Here is a 17,348-nt window from a genome sequence, read left to right on the forward strand (position 1 = left end):
CACTGCAGCCCTCCCCAGCACACAGATGGCCCAGTCTCTAAACCCCGCCTACAGTCTTTTGTCTTCTGGGAATCTGTCTCTCGGCTGTCGGTAGAAAAACTATTTATTTCATGAGTCAGTAGGGGGCGCGGCGAGGCTCTGAGAGGCCTGATGCTCATTGTGAGAGGTCTCTCTGTCTGCAGACAGCTGCCACATACCAGCAAACATCAACACATCAGCTCATACTGCAGCTGAAATATGACTCTTCAACTCAAGATCTACATCTAAATGGTGAAGTGTTTAAGACTTTCTGGACGTTCTCTCTGGTGAGGATACTGAAATTCAAGCTGCCCCCCTCCCACCTCCACCCACACATATACTGGTACACACACACACACACACACACACACACACACACACACACACATTCTCTTGCAGTCCAGTCCACAGATAGATAGACGGGGCAAGTAAGAGGAGGGAGATGAAGGCAGCCAAGAGCAAAGGAGGAGCAGATGAAGAGGAAAGAACGACGGGGGCAGACAATTGTGAAGAGACTGGAGAGGATGAGGATGAGGACAGAGGAAGAAGAAGAGAAAGGAGGCAGGGAGGAGAGAGGAGGAGGAGGAGGAGGAGGAGGAGAGAAGGAATCAACAGATGCAGCGTGGAGAGGAGCAGATTAGAATGGAGGATGAGGATGAGGCCTCTCTCAGCACAGCGAGCCCTGCAGCACAGAACCACAGCACATAGAGTGGACATCCGCCCCACATGGTTGTTCCACTGAGGAGAAATGGCTGTACAGTCGTTGCTCTTGCAGGGATGGGACCTCAGGGTGTTGGGAAAAAGTTATCTCAACACCTGTTTGCCAGATTGACATTAGATTTGCTCTAGATATGATCTCAAAAAGATGATTCCTTATGATTTGAATCATCCTCTGATCTTCCACCAGATACATCATTCAGGTCAAACAAGGTGCTGTATGTTGGAAACTGAAGGCAGGATTGCTGATTCCTGATCCCTTTCCATTTTTTATACTCAGCATCTCATAAACTGACTGAACATCATGGAATTTGCTAAATACATTGATGCTCCTTAAAGGATGAAATCCTTTGATCGCTGTGACACCACGGCCTTTCCTTTAGTATCATTTTACATTTAATTGCAATACTGGTAAGACCCTAAAAACATTGTCAATATATTTGTTGATCTTTCCAACACTTATGTGCAGTTCTCCAATCGTCTCACTTCTTTCTTTCTAACCTTTGTGTACTAACAGCAAATGATACAGAGCTGTTCTACCACCACCCATATTTTGTCTAATTTTGCAAAGCTGTGCAATGCATTGTGGGAGAATGCTGTGCATGAGCAGCACACACAGAAACTACTGTTATTTTTCCAGTGTGAAAAAGCGTATACAAAACCCGCTTAGAAACAGTGTAACATGGAATCTGGACACAGCACTATTGTACTGAATTGGTGAGAGCAGCTACCAATATCCCCAAAGTTGAGCATACCACAACTACATGTAGTTTAATACAGCATCAGATGATTTTAGGTGCATTGTTCTTTTAAAGAGTATTTCTAGGCCTGGTTTCTGAGCTCTGGTACACATGCAGTGTGGTGAGCATTGATTAACAATTAAATCAATATCTTTTACATCCTTATATGATTTCAGTTTGAATTTACACATTATGATCTATTCATGTCATAAAAGCTTGTGGCAGACTATTATGAGTCATATGTTGTGCAAATTCAATGACGATATCTTGACAATCGGGGCGCAAACATAAGAATGAGTTGGCTTTGGCGAAGGGCAGCGTTTTACTCTATCAGGGGGAATATTACAGTACAGAACATTTGGACATGCATGGTACAGTAGGAAGAGTTCACTCTATCACATCTGATTCTAGGCCATCTCCTGAGATAACAGAGAAAGTCAGAGGATTCATACGAGGGAGGGATGGGAGTCAGGGAGAGGTGTAAGGGAAGGAGGGAGACAGCAGAGGAGACAGACATTTACCTCGACAGAAGTGAGTAGAGCAGACAGACAGACAAGAGGCAAGAGGAGGGAATGAGACAGGTGGAGAGAGACGGGGGTGAGGAGGAGGAGGGGGAGGAAAGAAGTGGAAACAAGAGTGAGCTAAAGGGAGAGTGGGAGGGATACTCGGCTCTGAAAGATCGAAGAGAAACCATGCGAGGAGAGGAGGGAGGGAGGGAGAGAGAGACAGTGTCGGATGGAGAGGAGAACAGAGGAAGAGGAGGAGAGGGGAGGACAGAGAGAAGAAGAGGAGGGGGGCTGGGGGGAGAGCAGAGAGGTGAAGGGAGGGAGGGGAGGGAGGGAAGTAGCAGTTGTTCATTAGTGAGGATGTGTGAGGGACTGGAGGACTGAGCAAGAGGAGAGACAGTGGAATGGTGAGTTTCGTGGACACTGACTAATGAGAGGAGAGGGGGGAGGGAGGCGAGGGGAGGAGGACAGGAGGAGGTGGCGAGGGTTTGAAATGAGATTGGAGGGGGAGGAGGGGGGGAGGACGAGGGGAGGGGAGAGGAGGCTGGAGGTGAGCGAGGCAAAACTGCTTTACTGTGTCACTGTAGGGGGAGGGTGGGGGGAGGGGAAGGGAAGAATTTGCACGTACACACACACACACACACACACACACAAATCGAAAGCGACACGAGAGGGAGACAGATAAGTGGCCAGAGAGAGAGAGACAGGAAGGAGGAAGAGAAGAGGGAGGAGGGGAGAGGAAGGAGATGAAGAGGAGGAAAGAGGGGAGGGAGGCAGGAAAGAGAGGAGAGGAGTCATCGCTGGAGAGACGAAGAGCAGAGGAAGGAGGGGGAGAGATATTAAGGAGGGGGGGCGAAGTAGGCAAAGGAAATGGATGGAGAGAAAGGGGGAGGAAAGGGGAGAGGAGGAAGAGGGGGGAGAGAGAAAAAAATTAGGCACAGACGAGGAGAAGAGAGAAGAAAGAGAGGGAGGAGGAGGAGGAAGTGAATTAGGGCAGATAGTCAAGAGGTGGAAGAAGAGGGAGAAGGGAGGAGGAAGAGGAGGAGGAGGGGGGAGAAAGTATTGGAGAAGGAGTAGAAAGAGGCTGATTAAAAGAATAATGTAGGGAGAGAAAGCATGTAGAGGAGCAGGACTGTGGAGAGAAAAACGAGGGGGGGGTGAGAAACAAGAGGAGGGAGATGGAGCCAAGGTGGGAAAATTCGTGAACTGGGATGATGAAGAGGAGGTGGGGAGAGAGAGGAGGAGGTGATGCCAAAGAGAGAGTAGAAAGAAGAAAAGCTGGAGGAGTGTGTAACAGGCTGTTACATGTCAGCAGCAGGCACTTGTGAAGATGGCAGCGGGTTGTGTGTGTGTGTGTGTGTGTGTGTGTGTGTTATTGTGGGGGTTATTGTGTTTATTACCAGCATCAGGTGTGAGAAATCCTGCAACAGCTATCATTGAAAGATCCCTTATTCTACACACACACGCGCGCACACACACACACACACACCTGTGCACGCACACATTGACACACACACACACACACACACACACACACATGCAGGGAAGCACAAGGCAGAACTCTTTGAATTGTTCGACATTTTAAATAAAAAAATATACCAAGTGCATTGGATGTTATTCATCTGAGTCACTGTCAGTTCATGCACAAAGTCACGCACGCTCTTGGACACATACTCTCACACGGTCACGCACACACGCACACGCGCGCGCACACACACACACACACACACACACACACACACACACACACACACACACACACACACACACACTAGGCTCAATTGTGCCCCGCTCTCCTGCCCTTTTCTCCACCATGCATACATCAGTGCAAGTCTGGACAGCCTGCCTCAGCACAGAGATGCACAGTTGACGAATCCCTCCGCCGACACACTGGCAAGTAGTCCCTAATTTATGGGATTTTGATAGATGGCAGATTAACAGACTACAACAGCTAGTCTTTCACTAGATATAACCGCACCGTACTTCTTCTTCAATTTAAATGAGATTAATTGCGGATAATGATTGTTTTTATGAATTAGCAGGCAGGCAGTTTTAAAAGATTTGCTAAAGCCTTTTAGTACGACATTGTGGTTTTAAAAAAATCACTCCAGTGTATCAAATTACATGTTTCGGAGCAGAAATACACAATTAGGAGAAAGCACATGTAATAGTTTTATAGGACTACTTTTTGTCAATCCAAACGGCTGGTTGGGAGAGGCGAACGCTCCGTGGCGGATGTCCACCTCACTTTTCCTCGGTGTTGTCCGTCTCCCCGGCACACACTCACGGCTGCTTCCATCTCTCCATGCAGTTCACTTCATTGTACTGACCGTGCTCATCAATTAGGCAAGAATTAAGCCGTTTTAGATGAAATAACTGTCTTTTAGCACTCCGAAGAGGATTATAAACCGCGGACGGAGGCGCAGATAAGTTTTGAGTGCCGGGGAAGCGGAGAGAGACGAAACACAGGTACGGTGCGACTGTTATCTCCACTTCCAACTATTAACGTTACTAATGTAACGCCAGGGTACTAGCCGCAAGCTAACTGGCTAACGTTAGCATCCCAACGACCAACTAGGTTTGACTTCAGCCTGCACTTTAATGAGGGGGGAAATGTCGCCTGGGCTTCATTGTTCAGCCTCCAGAAATTACTTCGACCCTTCAAACTGCTGCCGTTTGCGGCTAAACGTCCTGAAAGAGACCGCCAACTTGAGTTTTAATCATCCAGAGAGCGAGTTTTTTTTTTACTCCATGCCAGCAGCAGACAGTAGCGTTAGTAGTGGTGAGCGTGGGGAAAACAAAAGGACTTCTAAGTCTGACACACAGCACACATGACTGCCTCGGAAAGATGTGAAAATATTGATTTTTAGCTAGCAAACGTGGTTCATACAGATCACAGGGTTCTCCACATCCTTATGTTTTGGTGAGGTTTGATAATGAGCTAATTTATCGAAAACAAAGGTTTGTAAGATTATGAAAGGATTCGTGAAATGGGTCATCATACTAATATTGTGATGTTAAAAGTGTCGAATACAAAATGCCACTATAAGATCATTGTAAAGTTACTCCATGAGCACATTTTTAGTCTCTTCAGGGGCACGATTGCCAGCGTTATTTGTCAGTATGAGTCAAAAATGATTAATCAGTGGAGAGTTGAACCGGACTATTAAGTATAAAATTAGACGTTTAACATATAGAACAAACTAAATATATTATTGACTTTATCTTTTTTAACTTTAACTATGTTTATCATTGTGTAGTATAGATTGGTTCTGGGTGGCATCAAACGTAATCATATTAACCGATATTAAAAATGTAGGAGCAAAAAGTTCGTCGTGGTGGTGAGAGGTTGTGAAAATGAATTACTTAGCATTAGCTAAGTAGTTGAGCAATACTTTATTACTACAAATAGACGCTACCAAGCCGGCTTAGTAGTTACGTTTTGTAGTTTTACCTAACAGTTGATGCCAGAGATCGAGGCTACCGTGGCAGTGTCCGAGGCTACCACACAACCCCCCGAAACTCTCTGAAAGTGAACCGAGGCGGGATCATACATCTCTGTCTCCTTTATAGATGTAGCTGCAGCGATTTCCCATATTTAAATACACCGAGATATACTTAAATAGGCAGATTTATATGCGTGTGCTTGGATGATGTTAGTTTGCAGTGAAGTTAGAGGGGGGCAGCTGTTGTAGTTTTGAGGGGCCACCGCGTCAGACAAAGACCCCCAGAGAGCCTCGGACACTGGTATTGTCTGCAGGAGTTTGGTAGATGTGATTTAATCTGTCGGGTTGTAAAGATTTCCCCTCACCCCCATCAGAAGCATAACTGGTCATGTTTAATCTGGAGAGTGAGGAGGGGAAAGCTAATGTTGCTTTGTTCTGGCTGTAGTTTAAGTTGGATAAACTGGAGATGAAGTTTCTGATGTAAAGGTGAAAGAGTGAAAGTTTTTTGGCATATAGCTGGTGTTTATACTGTGATCTGTGGTTGATAGAGGTCTTTGATTGTGGTCATCTGTGTTTGTTTATGAGGACAGAGTTTTGATGGGTTACTTTCTGCTGTGTGGAGCTGTGTCCTGAGCTGACCGTCTAGTCTTTTGTGCTGCTGTGAGACTCACTGGCCTGGAGATACAGAGAGAGAGAGAGAGAGAGAGAGAGAGAGAGAGAGAGAGAAATGAGGCTCGGCCACATAATGATATAGCATTAACAGTGGATGACACTTAAAATGAGAGACCCCTTATGAAGGCGGGCCCTCATGTTACCCATTCCACATTGTTTTTCAGTGCTGCCACTTGTCAGTTGTCATGCATGAAGAGCTGTGTGTGTGTGTGAAATGGTTTGTGTTTGGTGTGTGAGATTGCACAATGCATACATTTTTATATTGCTGACTGGAATTAATCTCAAACTAACAATAAGACAGCATATTTTGGGCATTTTAGAGTGGAACTGAACATGCATAGGTGCATAAGTCACCAGGGCAAAACAACATTACTTTTATGTCTTTGTCACATATTCTAACCACAAATAGTTATAATTTATTATTGATTAATCTAATTTTATTGTATCAGTTAACTGACTGGTCTATAAAATGTCAGAAAATAGTTCAAAATGCCCATCATTGTTTTCCTACAGCCCAACTTACCATATTGAAAAACCAAACATATTCAGTCTACTATCATAGTACACAAAGTAGATGGTCATATTTGAGAGATTTTTGGCATTTTTGTATCATGAATCATTGATTAATCATAAATCTATTATGACATTTGTGGCAGAATGTGTAACTTAACTAATAGTTTAAAAAGCTTTGACAAGATAAACAATTGGCAGTTACTCTGCTTCTCAGAATTGTTTTGTGCTGTTGCTAAAAGTAGTCTAAATTGATATGTCTGTGTTTCTTAGGGCTGAAACAAAAAATAATTTTCATTACTAATCCACTGATTATTTGGTTTGCATTACAGTGACGCACCTTCCGGATCTGGCAGATCAATATATCTGACACTGACTTGCAGCCGTTTTACCAGCAGCATTAATTTTCTGACAACCTGTTACCTTACATAATAAACCATGTAGTGAGGTACACAGACTTTAATATGGTAGAGCACTAGTATGGGATTTGAGCACACTGTATCAGCAGGTACCGTGAATTGAGACATCAGAATCCATATTGGCAGAGAAAACATCAAAACTCATTAATCAAAATCTTTACAGATTATTTATATCTGCGGATGTGACTTGTCGTTTGAGCTCTAACGTCACTTAAACACTGGTCCAGGACACTAAGTAGCCCTCTGGTCTGTCTGTAGGTGGTGTTTTTTAATTAGCTGGAAGACTTAAGTTAATCAGTTTGGGTCCTGTGTTGAACAAGATGAAGGTGCTCATAGGGTCAATACTTGACGAAGATCAGAACTTAAAGCTGAGCTTAAATCCAGCAATTAGTCAACAATGTGTTTTAGCCATCAAATAAGAGGCCACGTGACTGTGTCTTCATCACCTTATGTCAAGGTCATTTAGATCACACAGATACCAAGTTAATAAGGCAACGCTGAGAGCTACTGAGTGATGGTGAGCGACAGGGAGAGATAACTGAGTGTGAATGAGTGAATGCAGTGAACCAGTGTTTGGAAAATAAACTAAACTCAAGGGAGAACGACAGCAGTTCCTTCAAAGTAGCAGCATAAGGTGCTTTATGTGCTTTACAAGAGTGGATCAGGTTTTATAGGGTTTTTAGTGAACACAAACAGCTGCCAACTCTGTCATGAAAAAAAGCCGAAATTGATAGTTTTACGGGAGATTGAATCATACTTGAAGACAGAGACGGTAGTTTACTGATGATTGACTGTGTCGAAGTGGTGACATTTTATTATTATGGTCTGTGTGTTTGTTGCAGCCATGCCCTCAGTGATGGAGCGCTCGGGGGCCGGGGTCCTGTCCCGGAGCAGAGCCAAGACCGTAACCAACGGCAACAGCCAGCCTCACTCTGAAGAGGAGAGCAGCGATGAAGAGCATGCTCATGGTAAACACACACACATTAAACTGTAGTCCACTTGAATTCAATTCCCCGGTTAAGTTAGGGGTTGATTCAGCTACTTGGTATCTCTCTACTCTACAAATGTATGTTTACTTACAGGAGACACACATTTCCATTGCAGATTCATCATCCCAGCTGCTCATTGCATTGCTGCAGTGCATCTTCAGTCCCCGCTCACTGCTCTCCTCTCCTCATCTTCCCCTCCTTCTCTCCTCCTCCCCCTTCCACCACTCTTCCATCCTGATTATCCTCTGCCCACATATATCTTTCCTTCCTCCACTCTGTCCTTCACCCACCAACTTGCTGTTGATCTTTCATTTTTTACCTCTTATCTCACTATGCACATGGGCTAAAGATCTATTATTAGATCAAACACAAGAGTTTAAGTTAACGTTCAAAAGGCACTTCTCTACACTGATTTCCCCAGCTGATTTAGGCTGAGACTTTCCCTTTTCAGTCCTCCTGTCATCTCTCCATCTTTTATTCTTGTCTCCTTTCATGCTCCTTCTATCCATCCATCCAATTTTCTGTCTTCTTTATCCATCCCCTTCCTGCCTCTTTCCACCCGTTTCTTACCATCTACTCCAGTTTCTATCATCCCCCGTCTCCTCCCTTCCTGTCCTCTGTCCCCGAGGAAACCGTAATCTGTCTCTTCCTCCTCCTGGTATGCTTCCCTGCCTCTCTCATAGTCTCTTCATTCCTCGTCTTCCATCCTCTTTACCACGGCACTAATTACTTAATGTCTGCCATCCGCTGTCGCCCCTCCCTCTGTCCTCCCCCATCTGTGTCTGTCTGTATATCCGTCATTTAGTGACATGCTGAAAATGTTTAACACATACATACAGATATTGATCATGATATATACTACTTCTGTTGAATTGTTGTTGTTTTTTTTTACAAGAACAGACAAACTGTGAATTAAAACTACCTGGTTGAACCCAAATAAGTAAATACCAAAACAGTCAGTAGTTCCTAGTCTTTTAAAACCATAAGAACTGTATAGTGTTTCAATAAGTCACCCTGTGTTCACTAAAGAAATCATCACACTTTTGTAAAATGTGATACAACACTTGTTTAGCTTTAGTAAAAACAAGCTTTGGCACAACTTTACACAAAAGAAAAGGATTTAATAATTGAGGCGATTGTCTAGACGTTCAACCTTCATATTTGTTACGTCTAAGTGTTTATCGACTTGAGTCGATAAACACAGTGACAAAACAGTATTTTTACCTTGCGAGGCAGCTGGACTGATCCCCATCCCCAATATCCGTGACTCCAAACTCTACGTTATGTGCTTATGGTTGAACTACAGCGGCTGGGACCAATCAGCATAAGCTACTGGTGGGGTTTTGAGCAAGAGGCAACTGTTTGAAAACAACAATGGCGGCTCCTAAAGAGGTTAGCGTAGAAGCTGCTGAAGCATCAGTGATATCTGACCTGGAGAGAATATCTGCACTGAAAGAGCAGCAAAGAATAGCTTTGAATAGCTTTGAACGGCTTTGGCAAGAGTTTTAACCACGTTATTTGGTTTGTTGATCTGATAGGTTGAAAATAGCCTTTGGTAGATGGTGATAGACAATTGGTTCATACAGTCACATGCCAAGTAATTTTTTGAATGTGCCCGCTGCTTTACAAACAGTTTCTATGGCCTGCTTTCCAGATGGTTCTATGTAACAAACCATCTGGTGTGTCATGCAGTGTTTTTACTGCATTTTTCAAATCCAGAGCTCTGTTTCTGAAAACTTTTTGACTTTAGTTTCACAAAAAAGATTTCCATTAAAATAAATGTCTATTAAGTCACTAACGTTGAATGAGGTAACACCATGGTGACTGAACCCATGGTCCACTGATGAAAGCCCCTCCATTTGCAGTATTCTTTGGTATTACGAATTAGGCATTCCTGCGAAAATGTAGGCGGAAGCGCTGTACAATTTTTTCCGGCCTCTGCTAGTGTTGTGAGTGAATGGTTACTATGTCTGAACAAGCAAAGAGAAGATCGATTACTACAGGTGATGAAACTTCAAAAACAACTGCAAATCCAAAGGAAAAGAAACAAAATCAAGGCTCCGATGAAGGCTAACAGTCAAAAAAGCAAGGACGGTCAGCGAGGATGCTGTTTGGATCTCTGGGAGGTTAGTTCCTGAAGCACACCTGTAAGTACTGCTTATTGCAGTGGGTGATGCCAAAGAGAATGAAACAGATCTTCAAGATAGTTGCTTTAAGCTTATAAACATAGTATTTTTGAACCAGGATCTCCAACAATTGAATCAAATAGCTTGGGGAAAAATGAGTTGTGTCAGACTCAATAAGCTGCAGCTGTTTACTCAATATGTCAGATAGTTAATTAACATTTTGGCGAATACAAGTATCAGATCAGACTCACTATCTGCGGATACAAAAGACTTGGATCTGGTCTCCAGTTCTAGGAGTATGTGCTCTGGCCTCAAAGAGGCTCCTTCACTATTAGAGAGCCTTGCTTGGACAAGCCAATAGGGAAGCCTGTTAGAGGGCAAAGCTTGAATAAAATGGAAGATGATTATCACTCTCCTTTATTTACTCTGTGACACTACATATGACTCTTCTTCTCTTCTCCTTTTATCTGACTTTTTATGATCCAGTCTGTCCAGCCCTGCAACTTCAGGGGACTCCTGAAGGGGAATCTCCTTTAACTCTACAGCTCTACACTTCCTCCTGGAAATACAAACTCATATTTGTCTTGTGTCTCTCTACAGACAGTATGATCAGAGTGGGGGGAGACTACCAGGCTCAGATCCCAGAGTTCAAACCAGGTAAGCCAGGAGAGTGGAAGGCACGAGAGAAGGGAGATGAATAGAGGGAGGGAGGGAGGACATCAGGCCTGAGAAGGAGATGTGAGGAAAAATGTGAAGGACACTGAAATGGAGGAAGGAGGAGAATGCAGATGATGAGAGAAATGAAGGTCAAATGACCAGAGGAAAATGGAGTGAAGGGAAAAAGATTATGTTTGTCCTCCTCTTTAATTTACATTTTTCTTCCAGATGTTTTACTCTACTTGTTTATATCCAAAGTCAAAAAGTTTACCAGTTTATTTTAGGAATAAAAGACACAAAAACCGACTCATTCATCTCATGGTAATAAGGTTAAAGTCATTCAGGCAGCAAACAATCAGGTGGAGAAATGTTGCAAAAATGACACTTGTGTTGTAGAAGTCACCACTTTTCAGTAAAGGTTAATTCAAAATACAGTCATTTAACCCAAGAATGATGCCCCCTCCACATAACTTGGATTGACAGCTTTACATGATGCCCAAGGTATCCGCAGCATATAGAGATGCCTTAGATTAATCCTACACAGGTTAAGTTGAAGTCTTAAAAGTTGTGTTAGTGTTAAACAATTAATATTACTAGTGACACCATGCAGTGAAAGGCTTCTTTTGAGGTTGGTGTCAAGTCTTTGTTTAATAAATAAAAGGGTTCGCTGTGCAATATTCAAAACCTTTTATTTTATTTATCATATCTTCTTCTGAAAACACAAATGGGCCTGAAATCTTTTTTTCTGGCATCTATAGCTATGATGAATCAGTAAAAGTAGTTTAGTTTAGTAGCAGAAATGTAGCTTAGTGAGACGCCCTCATACCTTGTGTGAATGGTTGTAGTCCGTGCACTGGCGTTGAATTCCGTTGAAGTCCACCTGCTGACACGCCGGCATCTCCTCCTCATTTTTTTTTTCTAATGCAGCCCACAACAGAGTCTAGACAGGAGATACGCAGGAGAGATTCAGAAATGTATATATGTACCCTCAAATAATGTATGGATTTAAATGCTGAATGTGTTTATTTTGTGTTAAAACAGTCGAAAATTGTTTGTGTTCATTACCAGACAGTCCAACCCGCTACAATGAGAAGGACCAGAGGAGCATGTTGGTCTGGTGTCCCAACATACAGCTCTCTGATGCAATGTGTAAGCTCTGCACACGCACACACACACACACACACACACACACACACACACACACACACACACACACACACACACACACACACACTTTGTTTTTCTCTTCTTCTGTTTGCACTGTATCTCCTCATCCCCTTTATTAATTGATGTTTTCTCTTGCGCTCCCCCTCCTTATCTCAGTGGACGAGTATATCCTGATGGCTAAAGAGAAACATGGATACAACATGGAGCAGGTGAGTCAGACCAAGACAAAATACCTTTCTCTTTTTACAGCTGGCTTGTGTCTCTTTGTCACTCGTTACTGTCCCCGGTCGCATCACCGTGTCCTCGTCCCCTCCGCTCCTTCAGGCTCTGGGCATGTTGCTATGGCATAAACACGACGTGGAGCGTTCTCTTGCCGACCTGGCCAACTTCACCCCCTTCCCAGATGAGTGGACAGTGGAGGATAAAGTGCTGTTCGAGCAGGCCTTCAGCTTCCACGGCAAGAGCTTTCACCGCATCCAGCAGATGGTGAGAGAACAAGAAAACACACAGAATACGTGGTACAGAACTCAGTGTCAATATTTATATTCATTGATTTCTGTGTTTGTGCGTAGCTTCCAGATAAGCTGATCTCCAGCCTGGTGAAGTACTACTACAGCTGGAAGAAGACCAGGACCAGGACTTCTGTCATGGACCGGCAGGCCAGGAGGCTGGTCAGCAAGAGAGAGAAAGATGACAGGTATGAGATGCCATGAAACTTTAATGACGCCCTGGGAAAACTGACAGGCGTAGGGATGAACCGAGGCAAGAATGAATATTGGAGGAAGGACTGAGCAGAAAGGAAACAGCAAGTTCTCAGAAACCACTCATCCGCAATGTGACATTTACAAAACTCCTTTGTTAAATGACACTTGGTAATCAAGTCAACCTGGGAAACAAGAGTCTCATGAATATGAATGAGACCCTCTGATAATATTTCTTGTCATTTTTCAGTTGATATTCCCAAGCATTTTAGAAATGGACAATTGGCTGGGGAAAACACTGAACCGTGGGCAGTTTTAGTTAAAGTGTCTTTTTCTTTTTGCAGTAATGAAGACATAGAGGAGGGAGACCCCGGCAGTGATAGTGACTTTGAGATTGACACCAAGAAAGAGGTGAGTAACATAAAGCTTAGTAGTGGTTGTCTGACTGAGGGAACGTGTGTGTGTGCTTATATAAACAAATAGTTGTTTTATTAGTCATGATCAGTCCAGCCAAATCAATGCTTTCTGTATCCTCTGATTTCAACTTCATTATTTTACATAATTGGAACGCTGCCTCCTTGAATTGGTGTCATTCTGCTAGAACCAGACTTCTAATATTTTGGTGTAATTCTCGCCACACAGGCAGTAAAACAGAACCCGAGCACCACCGGCTCTGACAAGGTGATTCCCAGCCGCTCTGGGCCGGTGAAGAAGGAAAGTATCGGGGCTCAGTACCGCCACCACCCGCTCAGAGCCCGCCGCAGGCCACCCAAAGGCATGTACCTGGAGCAGGCAGACATCACGTCCCTGTCAGCCTCCCACGACGCCGGGGTGCTAACCGTACGACAGCTGGACACACAGCTAGTGTCCCTCAAGAGACAGGTGTGTACCTCTATGTATGAGTCATCAGCATTACGCAGCATCTTCTGTCATTTGAATATAAACTGAAGGCATGAATGCACTACTTACTACTCTCCCTAAACTGTTTCTCTCAGGTTCAGTCTCTTAAACAGAACAACAGTAGTGCGAAACAGAGCCTAACTGAAGGTGTCGACAGTTTCAAACCTGCTGAGGTATGTTCTTCTCATGTACAGCTTTCTTCTTACATTTTCCATCCCTTACCACTTTTATCTGTCCTCTGAGTTTTGCTTCCTGAATGCATTCCCCTTTCCTCACCACTGATCTCTCCTCAGTTTGTCCCCCTTCCCTCGTCTTTCATTTATTCACTCTGCCCTTCCCCAACTCCCTCCCGATATTATTTCAGCCCTTGTGGGACTGAGATTAGTCTTAATCTGCTCTTTGCTCTCATGCTGTCATTTTCACCCCCATCTCCTCTTCTTTCTTACCACCCACCACTCTCTCTCTCTCTCTCTCTCTCTCTCTCTCTCTCTCTCTCTCCCCCAGCCTGCCCCTAAGATGAACTCTCGTTGGACCACAGAGGAGCAGCTTCTGGCTGTGCAGGGTGAGTAAAGGCTACAGCATCACCTTCCTCCCCTCCTACAGAGTCGCCTCGTGCTGCCAGCCCTTCTCTTCCTACCTCACATTCACAGGCAGGAGTCAGAGCGTTAGACACATTCATATTCATGTTTTCAGTACTGTGGAGGCACAGCACTGACGCACACAGTGCAGGAGATATCTCTGACATATCACCACACACGCCATTCGTAAATCTTGACTCAGATCAGTTACATTTGTAAGCTGACCCTCTGCTTAGGTCGAGCTATGGTTGAGCTTAGCCTTACAGAACACACGGGCTGTTTCTGAAATCAATCAATCGATGTGTTTTCAAAATTGTTTGGCCCCAAGAAAAATGTGTGTCATCCTATTGTACTACCTTTTCCAATTTAATGCAACTGAAAAAATGAACTACCGGGATTTAGATTCCAGCTGTGATTGGTTGGTTATTAACTACCAGAGGATTTATGGCTGATTCATCATTTGCTGTTGTGAGCACAGAGCCTGCAAACCATGGCACCCAACTGCATAGATAGTGTTAAAGTCTGAATGAATGATGCAACAGAGTTATAATCATGTTATAGGTCAACTTACTCAGGTGAACAAACAGGTTAAAATGGCAAAACACATTAATTCAGCTAATTGGTCATTAAGGTCGTTATTACATATTGTGTGTTAAGACACAAGTGTCCATATCTGATCTGGGAGCCCACAGTGGACAGCGTCACAGCCTCATGGCTTCATCCCACTTCCTCATTCCCTGATCTCTGTCCAAGGAAAGACTCATCAGAGGCAATCATGGTGTTACACTCCTGCACACATGTGTGCCAGTCAGTGTGCCTCTGAGCAAAGCGTTTAGCTCCTTTCTTCTGCTGCTGCGTAGTGCAAACGGAGGAAAAGAAAGCAGAAGTTGGAGACCTGATGGTGTGTAGTAATGTGTCTGTGAAGCAGCACAGGCCTGGGAAGGAGCAGGCGCACTCAGCCAGCTGACCTCGGATGAAGGTTACCAGAAAACGCACACCAACAAGCCTGGTCACAACACTCGCTCTTGCTGTGTCTCCTCACACACACAGAGCCACGTTTGTCATAGACAGGAAGCAGGCTGTGTTGATGGCAAAGAAAAGTTTTGAGTGATGTGTGGACACATTATCCTGATGCTCTTCTGTCTTCTTTCCAGCTATTCGTCGCTATGGTAAAGACTTTGTGGCCATCGCCGAGGTGATAGGGACCAAGACACCCGCTCAGGTGAGCATCGTTGAGCTCTGTCATCTCTGATCGTGACCTCAGTCTGACCCTCCATCCATCCAGCAGTTTACTCTCTGTGAGCTGCCTATCAGCTTTTCATCTCTTCTCCATCTCCTTCCTCATCCCTCCATCTAGATAGTCTAGATAAGCATTTTTCTTTATAGGATAACTCTAATCTTCATGATCCCTCCTTTCATTTGTCTTCCGACCTCCACCTCCGTGTCCTTGATTGCAGCACAACTTTCTGTTCTCCTCCATTTCCTCTGTAACTCTCCGTCTCTGACCGCCCGTTCAGGTGAGCTCCTTCTTCGTAAGCTACCGGCGCAGGTTCAACCTGGACGAGGTGCTGAGAGAGTGGGCGGCAGAGCAGGTGGCCACCAGCCGAGACCAGAGAGACCCCAGGAGGAGCAGCGAGGAGGTGGCAACAGCGGCAGACGGAGCTGCCGAAGAGGACGAGGTGAGCCGTGATGAAGGATACACGTGATACAAGAACACCTTTAGTTATTCATAGTTTCTAATTTTTAACAGCATAGGTCTTTTTATCTTACTGATCAATGGGTAAAGACGTTGAATCTCCACAGTTCAGTGCAGAACAGTCAATTCTATCATCTTTATGCCTAATTGAACTTAAGTCTCCTCCATCTCAGAAACCTGTATGGACATCGCTGAGTTCTGTATTAAAGGAATAGTTCAGCATTTGGAAAATACATTTATTATCTACTTTCCAAGTGTGAAATAAGACAATATCAGTCTTGTGACATTACGGTAAGGTCAGAGCTGGAACATGGTTAGCCTAGTTTAGCATGAAGACCGGAGGATGGGGATCCTGCTAGCCTGTGCCCAAAGCTCAAAAAAATTATTGGTTTAGAAGGAACTAGATGCTGGAACGTCTTAGCAAACGACAACCCGGCACAGTGACTGTTCAGCTTCAGAGTTTGTCAGGTTTGGTGCTTCAACCGGCAAGCCTTGCTGCACTGACAGGTGAACTTGTTTATCATTAAAATGATCACAACACCAACTCCCTTGAAACCACAAAGTTTCATTTTTACATTTGACTGTGCACCAGTTAAATAGAAAGGTACTCTGGCTTAATCAGTGAGCTTTAGATGTGTTGGCATGTGTATTTTGAAAGCCCATTTCTCCCTGTTTCCAGTCTTTATGCTAAGCTAACTATGTCCTGACCCATAGAGAGAAACTGATACTGATCCTCTCCTCTAACTCCTGGACTACATCATTTTTAAATGCTGAACTATTCCTTTAATTTAAGTCTTCTCCCTCCTCTTTGTTTTCTCACAACTGAATTTCTTCTTACCTCACTTCATCTCCTCTCCCCCCTCAGGTCAAAATGGAGGACTCTCCCTCGGACGCTGGCGGCGGCTCCTCTCCCCCCTCCTCCACCCAGACCCCCTCCTCCCTCTCCCAGCCTCCTCCGCTGCTGCGCCCTGCTCCTCCCTCGGCTCCCCCCAGCCTCCTCCGTCAGCCTCCTCCTCTGCAGACGCGCCCCCTCCAGAACCGAGCGCCCCACAACCACCCTCCCCCTCCGCTCATCCGGCCGGCAGTCACCAGCTCGTCCTCCTCCAGCGGGAGCTCCAGTGTCAGGGCTTCTCCTCCCAGCTCCTCCAACACTGCAGGGCAGATGCCCCCGTCACTGGTGGGGCTCAAAGTGGAGCAGCCTAACTCGCACTGATGCACACACGCACACACAGATATGACAATAGGAATAGAAACACACACACACACACACACACACACACACAGTTAGCATGCAGACACACATGATGCTTCTTTCAAGAGGAAAAAAACTTCACCCTGTAAGTCCATCGCTTTGTTCCTGGGACCATCACACATCACATGACCACGTGATTGATTGGACACGCTCAGGTCCCTAAGGTGACATCACAGCTCTTAAAATGTGGAGTGTGAGGACCCCCCACAGGTCCACCTTGTAAGGCAGTGGCCTGAAGCCCCTTTGCTGTACTA

General features: G+C 44.7%; 1 protein-coding gene across 1 annotated transcript; it reads left to right on the forward strand.

Annotated features, from left to right (window-relative positions):
* Positions 1-4,302: 4,302 nt before the first annotated feature.
* Positions 4,303-17,055, forward strand: rcor2 (REST corepressor 2). Its single transcript, XM_070854822.1, has 14 exons — positions 4,303-4,450; positions 7,871-7,996; positions 10,744-10,800; positions 11,869-11,949; positions 12,124-12,176; positions 12,292-12,453; positions 12,540-12,664; positions 13,013-13,079; positions 13,311-13,550; positions 13,664-13,741; positions 14,073-14,130; positions 15,301-15,368; positions 15,664-15,825; positions 16,708-17,055. The coding sequence occupies exons 2-14, from the start codon at positions 7,873-7,875 to the stop codon at positions 17,053-17,055; spliced, it is 1,623 nt and encodes a 540-aa protein (XP_070710923.1). The 5' UTR covers positions 4,303-4,450; positions 7,871-7,872.
* The last annotated feature ends 293 nt before the right edge of the window (positions 17,056-17,348 follow it).

The sequence above is a fragment of the Pempheris klunzingeri genome, chromosome 23 (genome assembly GCF_042242105.1).
Source record: "Pempheris klunzingeri isolate RE-2024b chromosome 23, fPemKlu1.hap1, whole genome shotgun sequence".
Classification (NCBI taxonomy): domain Eukaryota; kingdom Metazoa; phylum Chordata; class Actinopteri; order Acropomatiformes; family Pempheridae; genus Pempheris; species Pempheris klunzingeri.

What these genes read in the sequence shown, in the direction of transcription:
- rcor2 (XM_070854822.1), top strand. Translation starts at nt 7,873, where the DNA reads ATGCCCTCAGTGATGGAGCGCTCGGGGGCCGGGGTCCTGTCCCGGAGC. An exon ending in GATCCCAGAGTTCAAACCAG is followed by an intron (nt 10,801 to 11,868) that starts GTAAGCCAGGAG and finishes GTTCATTACCAG; the next exon opens with ACAGTCCAACCCGCTACAAT. An exon ending in GAGCTGCCGAAGAGGACGAG is followed by an intron (nt 15,826 to 16,707) that starts GTGAGCCGTGAT and finishes CTCCCCCCTCAG; the next exon opens with GTCAAAATGGAGGACTCTCC.